General features: G+C 34.3%; 2 protein-coding genes across 2 annotated transcripts; one reads left to right on the top strand and one right to left on the bottom strand.

Moving 5' to 3' along the window:
* Positions 1-102: 102 nt before the first annotated feature.
* Positions 103-2,444, bottom strand: LOC132644850 (chlorophyll a-b binding protein CP26, chloroplastic). Its single transcript, XM_060361495.1, has 6 exons — positions 2,127-2,444; positions 1,600-1,684; positions 1,394-1,444; positions 1,194-1,314; positions 938-1,072; positions 103-541 (listed from the first exon to the last, which is right to left on the bottom strand). The coding sequence occupies exons 1-6, from the start codon at positions 2,344-2,346 to the stop codon at positions 281-283; spliced, it is 873 nt and encodes a 290-aa protein (XP_060217478.1). The 5' UTR covers positions 2,347-2,444; the 3' UTR covers positions 103-280.
* A 6,856-nt stretch (positions 2,445-9,300) lies between these two features.
* Positions 9,301-11,294, top strand: LOC132617613 (F-box protein At3g08750-like). The gene has a single exon (XM_060332691.1). The coding sequence runs from the start codon at positions 9,791-9,793 to the stop codon at positions 10,973-10,975; it is 1,185 nt and encodes a 394-aa protein (XP_060188674.1). The 5' UTR covers positions 9,301-9,790; the 3' UTR covers positions 10,976-11,294.
* Positions 11,295-11,655: the final 361 nt, after the last annotated feature.

The following is an 11,655-nucleotide window of genomic DNA, read 5'->3' as shown; positions in this document are numbered from 1 at the left end:
AATCTCTCTCCTTAACTATGATTAGAATAATATTAACCTAGAAATTTGAAATTTAAACAAGATAAGTTTCACGCATCCAAATAAATAGTAACAAAACAGTAATGAATATGACGAACGTTATGTGATTAGAATATTGAAGGACGAATAATGTGGCCACGGAAGGAGCTCTATGAAAATAAGTACAGTTTGTCTTCATGAACTACAAGCTGGTTTTCACATACAGCTCTGAAACGTATTACAGAATTGTACAATTCCAGGCCAAAAAGAACTTGTAAGAAAATTACAGGGTGGGGACTCTTTCACTAGCACCACCAATGACGGTGAGCAAGTTGTTGCCAAAGGGGTCACTCAAGTGGGCAGCCAGATTCTCAACAGGACCCTGTCCTGTCACATAGGCTTGAATGAAGAAACCAAGCATAGAAAACATGGCTAGTCTTCCATTCTTGATTTCTTTTACCTTCAATATTGCTGCCTGGTCTGGGTCCTTTGCTAGGCCTAGAGGATCAAATGGACCACCTGGGTGTAGCTTGTCCTCCAAATCCTGCATCCCAACACAATTTAATACATCCACAGTACTCTAATTAATTATCAGCAAACATAATATGCTATAACCAAGCTACATTGTCGCAAAAGAGTGTCTAGGTGGAAACCTGGACTCTATTCCAACTTTACTATTGTAAGCACTCCCTCAGTTCCAATTTATGTCACATTGATTTAATCAGCACCGAATTTAAGGAAGAACGGAAGACTTCTGAAACTTATGACCTTAAACAGGTCATAACATTTGTGTAGTTAATTATAAAAATTTCTCATTAAGAATAAAAAGAGGAGTGTAACATTAATTATTTTTCAGATTTAAAAATGCGTGGACTAAAAGGGGTAAGTGTGTCACATAAGGAGGAGTAATATTAATGTGGCAAAAGGGCCGGGAGCTCACCAAGCCATTAATAATTCTGTAGTACTCAGCACCACCAACGAGAACAACCTCCGCGACGACAGCAAGGATAAGATTGATGGGAATGTTCTTTCCAAAGTAATTCAACGTGTTTCCATCTAGAAGTAGAGCTCCAGTCTACACACAGGAAATTTCATTTTCAGGATTGTATAAGTATCTTTTTTTTTTTTTTTTTTAATATCGGAAATTTAATTTTCTTGGGGATCAAATGAATGGTGCAATTGATGGTGATATATACCTTGAACCAAACAGCTTCAGGACCACAGTTGGCACCAAATTTGTTGAAGGCTTCAGGGATAATGAACCCAGCAGCACCGAGCATAGCCCACCTGGCGTGGATCAGCTCATATGCCTGATATCTACAGTGGATCGAACATATTAATGCTAGAATAGAGATAGGCTGAGAGTATAATTAATTCGTTTCACCAGAACACTTACTTGGCAAAGTCTTCTGGCTTCTTGCTGAGACCAAAGGGATCATAACCATAGCTGCAGCAAGTACAAAAAAATTCTTACATATATACTCGTAGATTCTAAGTTTGTATATGTCAGCAATATAAATTTTCAACTAAATTGTGAGATGTAGTACTTCAAGAAGAGAAATGTGTGGACACAAGCAAAGATTGAAGTAGATCGGGGCTTACTCTCCGGGAACTTCTCCGTTCAAGTACTCTGGGATTTCTGATCTGTCCAAGAGACCCTCGGGCAGAAAAATTCTTCTGTCAGGTCCTGAAAGTATTCGCACAGTTTAAGCATATATAAACATAAAAGGAAAGATGTAAAACGGGATGCAGGGGGGAGTCTTCTGTTCTGTTTCAAAATTTAGTGAAGATTTTCACATACTATATTTAATGTAGTATTTTTATTGTTGTTGTACTATATTTAATTTAAGTTACATGTCAAAAATACTGGCTTCACTTGAACTTGTATCTTGCTCTCTATATAGACCGCTTAGTACGGCTAATTATAATTAATAGCAGCAAGCACATGAAGGCAGTTAGTTAATTAGGAAAAATAAAGGGAAAAAATGTCATACTCCTCGAACTGTATTTTGTCTGACAGTCACTAGTCATTATGAGTATGTTCATTAAATTTCATATCTAATACTGCTATATAAGATAAACTGTAATTTACGGTATATTCAGCAACAGGAAGGAGTAATGTTACTCACCATACCACTTGGCGAGCTCGTCGTCAGCAGGGGAGACAGCAGCGGCCTTAGCTCTGGAAGGAGGAGGGGGAGGAGCTTTCTTTTTAAATTTATCGAAAAGGGCGACAGTTTTGAAGGTAGCAGAGGATGATGGAGAAGGAGCAGCTGGCCTTGCTACACCGCTGAACTTGACCGGACTTCCGAGCATCTCCGACACGTAGAGAGAGGTAGCTGCAGCCATGGCGCGCTAGCGGTGAAGCCGAGACGGAGGTTGAGATCAGTTGTACAAGAAGAAGAGTTGATGATGAGAAATGAGAAGAGTTGAGGATGGTATTTGGAGTGGAAACACTGGCTTAAAGCTTGTTCTGGTGGATGTGGGCGCGCCAAATGTCGGGGTGTGATTGGAATTCCAGGGAATAGGTGTGTAATCTGATGCAGGGTTATGATAGGAAGGAGTTTCTGATGTGGCAGATGATAGTGCTGATATGGCATGCATCTCAAAACTCCTGGACGAGACTTGGATAACGTGACCCTATCCATATTGCACATACCTTCTTCTTTTCTATTGGAGTATAACTTTTCTTTTTTATATATATTTTTTTTATTGATATGCACTATTTTTAATTAGGAGCAGCATTTTTCTTTTTTCCCTTTTCTTTTTGGTGCAGGTATATTTCTTTTTCAAAGGTGGACCCAAATTTAAATTTTATGGTTCTACAGGTTCTTAGTATTGAAACTATTACTATAGGTATAAAGTCATGGCTCATATTTATTATTTATTATAAATTTTATAAATTTTTACACGTAAATTTATACATTACATTGAAAGTTGAGTTTTAATGAAATCGATACCGGTACTCTACATCCACCTCTAGTTCTTTTTACAGCTAAGCGTAATTATATTAGAAGCACTATAAGAGTGGAAGAGCTTGATGTTGAACTCCATGATGATGGGTTCTTCAATTTAAATAGCTCACATGTAGCGACGGAACTATACATTGGAATGGTGATTCAATTGAATTTTTCTGCAGGAAAATTGTACAATGTATATAAGTAAATAATTTTTTCATGTATATATAATAAGTTATTGAATTCCTGTAATATAATTTTGTAATTAGCGTAATATTTTTTAATCACCCCGTTAGAATTTCTTACTTCCGCCATTGCTCACATACTTCTCAGAAAGCATTTTCGTGAAAGATAATTATTGTCATGTGTTTTTGTCAGCATAGTTGAAGTTATTTTTTCTAAAATTCATTTGAGTCGAGACACTCAGGGGGGGAGCCACATAGGGCCGAAAGGGGTTCATCCAAACCGCCTTCGGCAAAAAAAACACTGTTTATACATGGTTAAAATTAGTTTTATGTATATAGTAGATATTGAACCTCTTTTGACTTCTTTATATATTTACTTTTTGATATTTTGAACCCCGTACAAAAAATTCTGACTCCACCACCGGTGACACTTACTTAGATCTCAAGCTAGGTGCACCTCCGTCCTTGGTGCTTCGCTCACTTAGGCAACGATTCAATGCGCCTGTCTTGAAAAGGCCTGCGTTGAAGAGAGTGGGGACTACATAGGAAAATAAGACTATCATACCAATATATCACAGTAATTATTTTAAGGAAACATCATGGATTATATGACTTGAAATAAGACTTAGAACGAGCAAAATAATCATTAATTTTGAATTTGAAATTTAGGATTGTATGTTCGAAATCGATCTTGAATTTGATCAATAAAATGTTTCTTTAATATATTTCCGATTGGTTAAAATAGTCATTCAAATATACACCTAAGTAATTTCTTTTTTGTGTCCTGTTATATTAAAGTATACATAGAGGTAACTATATTTGTTAAAATTTAATTGTGAAAAACACATGAACCATTTAAAATGAAGCAACCATCAGGACGTACTTCTCTCGATTTATTTTCCGTCCCTGCTATATATTAAACATATACAAAGAAATAATTATCGTTAATATAGTTTACTAGAAGCACATGAGCCATTTAAAATAAAGAAACCATTATTTTTTTCTCTACAAGAAACCATTAGTACGTCCAATTTAGAATTCATTACGCTTAGAGATGTCAAATGGACGGGTTGGGTTGAATTTAGGCGGATCATAATGGGCTGAATTAATAAATGGGTAGGTTGAAAAAAGGAAAATTTACTTGCCATAGTTATCCATAAGACTTAATTATGAATAATAACTACCTTATTTAATATTTAATTTTCGCGGCTATATTATTCTAAAATTACATTTCATAGCTACCCAACTATATTTCAGTTACTGTGTTTCCTTATCTCCTAAATACACAGTCCATTAGCTATTCTATCCCTAAATACACGGTCCATTAGCTACTCATCTCATCACCCCAGCTTTGTGAGATCTCACCCCTCTTTCACTCTCTCCATTACCTATCCTCACCCCCAGATCTATGAGATCTCACCCCCTCTCTTTCTCTCTCTGATCTCAGTGTACTTTGTGGTTTGAAGTAAAAATGGATCATATTCATCCATGGAAGATTCTGCTCTGTCCAAAGAAGAAGGATTTTGTCCCTCTTTTTCCATGTTGTGAAGGCCGGATTTGGTGTGGATTCAGATGTGGCTTGAGCAGTGGTTGAGATAGTGGCAGATGGAACGTTAGATCCATCAAGATGAGCCTCCAAATCAAAGGCTTCAAATGCAGAGTATACAGTAGATTGCCAAAAGTAATAATTTTCCCGATCAAGTTTTACCGGAAGGCCGGGTAGCGCAATTGTTTGGGAGTTGGAATCAATGACGAAGAGATGTGTTGAAAATGAATGTGGCTGAACCGCAGCATCGATGGTATTGGACTGGTTCATGGTGGCAAAAAAATAATAATAAGGGATACTTGGCTCTTGATGTTTTGAAGGAGAAAATGTGTATTCATCATTTTTTTAGTGTATTTTTTTTTTATTTCACCGAAGATTTGACCGAAATCCATGGTTTCTTCTCTTCCTTCTATCTCCTTGTATCTCAGAATTTGAGTATATTTCGTCCTTTTTTTAGTGTAAATATAAGTTTAATATATTTGACTGATTATATTTTGGGAAAATTAGATGTATTTGACTGTATGTGTTGTTTAAATGATCTACATACAACTGAACAATGTCTCTGAATACATTGAAATACAATTATTTACGTGTATTTCTGTGTATTTTAAAATTGAAATACAATCGAATCCAGCAAAACGATATATTCTGGGAGACTTCTGTATTTCTGTATTTTTGGGAAATCATTGTGCTGAGCTTTTTGAATTCAAAAAGTTTGGAATGGAGTAATTTAGAAAGAGACATGAGCTGTTATGAAACTTCAGCCGTTATGCGTGATACATGGTTGATTTAATTTGACTTACCATTTAAAATGAAAGAAGAGAATCTGTTCCATAAATACAGCCTATTATTATCCTGCTGGATTTTGTATTTCCATGTATTTCAAAAACGCGAACTCTACCGGATTTTGTATTTTCTTGTATTTCAAAAATACGAAATACAACCGAACTCAACAAAAACTAGCTACAGTTTGTAAATATAGAAAAAGTAGCTATAAATTGTTAGAAGCTATTAAAAGGTAGTTGTTTATGTAATTTTCACTTAAAAAAATTAAGTGGGCTAAAATAAGTTGGACCAAAATGGGCTAAAAAGCGGATCACTAGCCCAACCCATCCAATTCTTACGATGTTTTAATTTTCTTGTTTGTTCTTTTATAATTTTTTAGTATTTAATAAAATTATTTTCTTTCTTTATTAGCTGTAAATAGCGTATCAAATAAAAGAAATTGAAAATATTTTGACAAGATTTATCATGGCTCAATCTGAACTGCATATCAACCCAACTTTTTATGGACTGAAATGGGATGAGCGAATAAATAAGAGAAAAAAAACGTAAGTAGACAAGAATATAAAAATACTTATTGGTAACAAATAAATGCAGTAAACATTTCTTAGCAGTGTAATTAAGATTTCTATAGCAAAACAACTTTCAATGTATAAGGAAGCCTCCATACGTTCCTACTTTTTTGTTAAAGCAACTTCCTATGTACTATGAGGAAACCTGTGTTCCTACATTTTTGCCAATATCTTCCAAAACGATCACATTCAAGTTCAATACCATATCTTTTTCATCCTTATTAAATATAAAATATATAAAGCAAAATTTGATCTTACTTATATTGTATAAATGTATGATAATAATATTTTAAGATATGCATTGTTGTTGTTAGAAAATATACAAAATATTGAGAGTACACATGGTTGTAATTCTTTTTTATTATATAAATATCATACAAGTAATATTTTGAAATTAAATTTGTATCAGAAATAAAGTTATACAAAATATATATCATGAATATGTGAATTTTTTTGTAACTATTTTTTATATCATATATACATTTTATTATACCTTGTATAATAAATATTATATATCTTGTATAATTTTGTTATACATTTTATGCTTTTTATTAAACCTTGCATACATTTCACATATCACGTATAACTTTGTTATACCTTGTATGATAAATTTCAATACCTTGTTTAATTTTGTGTGTTTCAAATAATATTTATATATGCAGTTATACATCATATGATAATTGTCTTTCGAATATGTTATTTTGAAATGTATTTGTTTTTTTAATTAATTATATTTTTAATTTTTCTTAACAAATATTTTAACGTAAGTCAATCTATTTTTTTCTAACCTTAGCCTTACCCAAATCCTTGAAAACTCTCAACAGCCAATACCGACGAGTGGAAATGAATAAGAAGATGTAGTAGCAGTTGAGGTGTGTATAAGAAAGAGAAGATGTAGTAGCAGTTGAGGTGTGTATAAGAAAGACAAGTGAGAAAAAAATAGATGTTTATCTGTTGAAAAAGAGAGATAAATAGATATGATAGAGATGAGTTTATCCCCTAAAGCAGGAAGATAAATGATAAAAAATAATGAGTAAATATTATTGAATCCCTAATTTAGCGGATTCTTTATCGTATAATATTTTCCTTAAAGGTATAAAATCTGTTATTTTCGAAGAAATTTAAATGTTGTGCTATTTATATACTTAACTCTAGAAGCTTGACTTATGATGTAATTTGGGAAATTCGCAAGAATGCCCCTCATTTGGGGTGGTCTTTAATTTTTGCCCCTCAAATTTTTAGTCTTTAATTTTTGGCCCTCAAATTGCTAGTCTTTAATTTTTTCCCTTCGCGTAGAAACCCTGAGGTTCTAGGTTTGAACCCTGACTCTGACATAAAAATAAAAAATAATTTCGCAAGGTAAAGCTTGGAAAAGTTATGTCGGATCCGGCATAAGTGCGTTAATGCATAATTAAAGTTATGCCGCATCCGGGATAAATTTTATGCCTTAAGGCAATTTATAAGACAGACTTTTATGCCTTAAGGCAATCTCTGCCGGAGACAACATAAGTTGTCTTAAGGCATAACTTAATTTATGCTGGATCCAACATAGGTTGCCTTATAAGGCAAACTTTTATTTATGTCTTAAGGTAACTTTCCTTAAGGCAAACTTTTTTCAAAGCCTTGTCCTAGCGAAATTATTTTTATTTTTATGCGTCAGCGGGAGTTCGAACCTAGAACCTCAGTATTTTCAGCCATCTTTTCAAGCGAAGGACAAAACTTAGAGACCACCAATTTGAGGGGCAAAATTTAAAGAGCAACCCAAAAGAAGGGAAATTCGCACAAAAAAATGATGTAATTTTCTCAATAGATAAAGGGCAAATTACATAAATGACAAACATTTGGGCTTTAATCAAGCCACATAGCAAATGTTTCAATATTTACATTTTTTTAGCAACAACCCAGCTACCAACGGTTATATACGTTTTTTTCACTGTATTGATTTTTTTTTCCGCTATATTCATGAATACAACAGTTTTTTTCCTGTTTTTTCACTGTATTCATGAAAATGACTATCTGTATTCATAAATTGACTTGCTGTATTCATAAATACAGCGAGTAAAAAATGAATACATAAAAACATATGTACACCAAAAATTAACTACACACCATATTTTTCGGTATGTATACAACAAATACATGCGTATACAACATAGATACACAAAAAATATTAACAAAAACAGGTGAAAAACACTGTACACAACATATGTACACCAAAAAAAAAGAATACACTCAAAATATTGAATACAAAAAATAAAATTGATTGTATTCATTTGTATACAGGCGTTAAATTCACTCTATTCATTTATATACAAAAAATTCTTTTTCGAAAAACGCAAAAAAAATTATATACCGTGTATTTATGCACCATATGTATACACAGATCTGGAAAAAATTCCGAAAAATATGTATAGAGTGCATGTATACACTGATCTTGAAAAAAACTTCCGGTCAAAAATTCCGATCAAATCTGTGTACACCTTCTTCTCCTTCACCTTCTTTTCTCCGTCATCATCACCGTCACCTTCAGATCTGAAAAATTCCGATCGGAGAAGGGAGAACAACGGCGCAACAGAGACGGTGGTTGGTGGCGTGTGGTTGTTGTACCGTCTCCGGCGTCAATCTATTTCGCTGGAGCTCTACTTGCTTTCCTTTCTGGCTATGCCGCCATGACGGCGTCAATATTCTCTTTAGCTTTGTTCAAATAGAGCAAATCGATTTCGCCGAATCTCCAGCGGTGGTGGCCGCCGGCGGAACAGTGGGGAAGAGTGGAGAGAGATGGGAGGGTTGGGTTGGAAGTGAATAGTGTGATGGGTATTCTATAGGTGTGTCAAATGGGTGGGTTGGGCTGAAATTGGCTCAATAAAAATGGGCTGAGGTAATAAATGAGTTGGGCTAATATTGGCCCAAAAGTTATTTGGGCTGAAATGGACTAAAAATGGGCTGGGTCATGACCTGCCCAACTTGACCCAGTTTTTTTGAAGGGTCTATTTTCTAGAAAAATATTTTCTAAAAATACATTTTTTGCGAAAAATATTTTCTTGAAAATTATGTTTACGGATTTTCCGTGGAAAATATTTTTTAAGAAAACAATTTTCGTGGTAAATATTTTTAGTAAAAAATATTTCCCTTCATATTGAATATACCACAAACTTATAAGATACATGATACAAGAAAAGTGTATATATTAAACAAATAAACTAAATCTCAAGCAATAAACCCAAATTTAAGTAACTCTTAAAAATGGGCTAGAATTGGGCTAGTATTGGGCTAAGTTAGAGATCACTTTAAAATGAGCTATGTTGGGTTGGGCTGAAATCAGCCCAATATAAAATTATCTTGAGTCCAACCCATAAAAGTTTGGGTGGGCTGGGCAGGTCATCACCTTTTGGGCCAAATTTGACACCCCTAGTATTCTACTTTGTATGTGTGTATATATATAGTTGCTAAATATCATTAATATATAAATATTTGCTATGAGAAATAATTAAGTTAAACTATAGCCACTAAATGTCAATACCCACTATACATAAAGATAAACGGTCATAATCAGCCCAAACTTATGACCCGCTAAGCTGATTTTGTCACCTTAATTACACTTCACTTGTTTGTTTACTAGTACAGTACTATATTTCACTTCATTTTAAGTTGTCAATCGTAGATAGCAATAACCGTTGTTGTACCGCCCGAGTCCAACGTGACTGCTGGATTTTACCCTAATAATACCTTGCGCATTTGCAGCTTAATTCCATGGCAGATCAAAATAATAGCAACTACAATGAAGAAGAAGAGTACTCAATCATGACTTGCAATTTGCCCAAAGACGCAGTAGTTCAGATACTCTTACGTCTTCCCGTAAAGACACTGCTCCGATTCAGGTCTGTCTGCAAATCATGGTACAATTTCCTCAAAAGCTCTAATTTCATTAAATTACACCTGACTCATCAAATCTCTCGTCCTGCTTCAACCTTTATTGCTTACAAAAGGGAGAATCATAGCCGTTTATGGCCTGATCTCTTTTTGCTCCATCTTCATCCCATTGCATGCGACATTGAGCAATATAATTTCACTATTAACCACCAATTGCCTTTACCTTTTGGTACTGATGACCTTAAGGATTACGCGAATTTCGAGTTTTGTTACAATGGCTTAATCTGTTTGCTGAAGGATATTTATACCTCACCCGTAGTCATTCTTTGGAATCCTGCAACTCGGAGAAATAAATGCGTTAATATACCTTCTGAGTGCTCCAGATTTACTTATTTAAAACTAGGTTATCATCAACAAAGTAATGACTATAAGATTTTGAAAGTCCCGTTTGAGACTCGGAGTAACGATGAATCATCGAAAATGGCTTGGGTTTATACCCTGAGTTTAGGTTCATGGAAAACAATACCGTTCACTCTGCTTGACCTAACTGTTGCTTGGGGACCTCAGATTTCTCTGAATGGTTTTGTGTATTGGCTGGCTAATTCAGGCGCGGTGGAATGTGTTATCTGTTTTGATTTGATTAAGGATGAATTTAAACTTGTGGATGTACCTGATGATCGTGGATTTGATCGCGAACTTGTTCGTAGAAGGCATATGGTTCTGAGGGGATCCCTTGCCATGATGGTTTCTGTTGAGGATGGTTCTAGGGATACTGAGATATGGGTGCTGGTGAATAAAATTAGTGGCCTAAAACCATATTCTTGGACTAAGAAGTTCATTATAGAACCTTTCTCCAAAGACACAATCCCGTTGGGGATCTGGAATGCTGATAAGCTTCTCGTCGTAGTTTTACAAGCTCGTGCTCTCAAGCAAATCTACTCTTATGATCTGTTTACGAAAAAGAAAAACTATTTTCATGTGCCAAAGGAACAAGATTTAGGATCGTTTATGTCAGTGCGTGGGCGTTATTTTGAGAGCTTGGAACTTGAAGATGGATATGGCTAGAGGTACTGAAATAACAAGTTTGTGATTACTACTTCTGATCCTTTGGATAGAGCAATGGCACTATTAAGTACTGATTTAGTGTCCATTTTATTCTTTAATTTGTTTGATTAACTTCCTCCATCTTTGATTAGTTTTACTGTGCTTTCAATGGAGACCCCAGAACACCTTAGAAATAAGGCCTTCACATCTGCTACAATTGGAGAATTGTTTTAGAAATATTGCTGTGTTCATTTATTAGATCTTTTAAATTTCTATTTTAGCCTCTTGATTATCAGCCTATCTCTTTTTAATTGTTCAATAACATGATGTTTTTTCCTTCTGCAATATATGTAATTGGACTGATCTATATAACCGATCAAATTTTATTTCCAGAGGAAAGTAAAATAAGTAAGAATGTGAAATTTATGTCATAACTTTGAACAATAAAAGAATTCTGTAAGTGAATATTAAATTCACCAATTATTAATCCAATTATTAATTTTGAATAGAATCGCTGGGCAATGACGATCCACACAACACTTGCTTTTTAAGATTTCGTTTCTTGGAAATGATGTTATGGCATTCTTTCGCTAAAACAACCAAACTTCATAATATTCCCTTTTGACAATCCCAAAGCAGTATCATTATGGTAAAGATGATGTTTACATCAAATCAGTAAATGCATTTCATGTGTAACCAAT

The sequence above is a fragment of the Lycium barbarum genome, chromosome 1 (genome assembly GCF_019175385.1).
Source record: "Lycium barbarum isolate Lr01 chromosome 1, ASM1917538v2, whole genome shotgun sequence".
In the NCBI taxonomy this organism is placed as follows: Eukaryota; Viridiplantae; Streptophyta; class Magnoliopsida; order Solanales; family Solanaceae; genus Lycium; species Lycium barbarum.
This window is presented reverse-complemented; position numbering and strand designations above follow the sequence as displayed.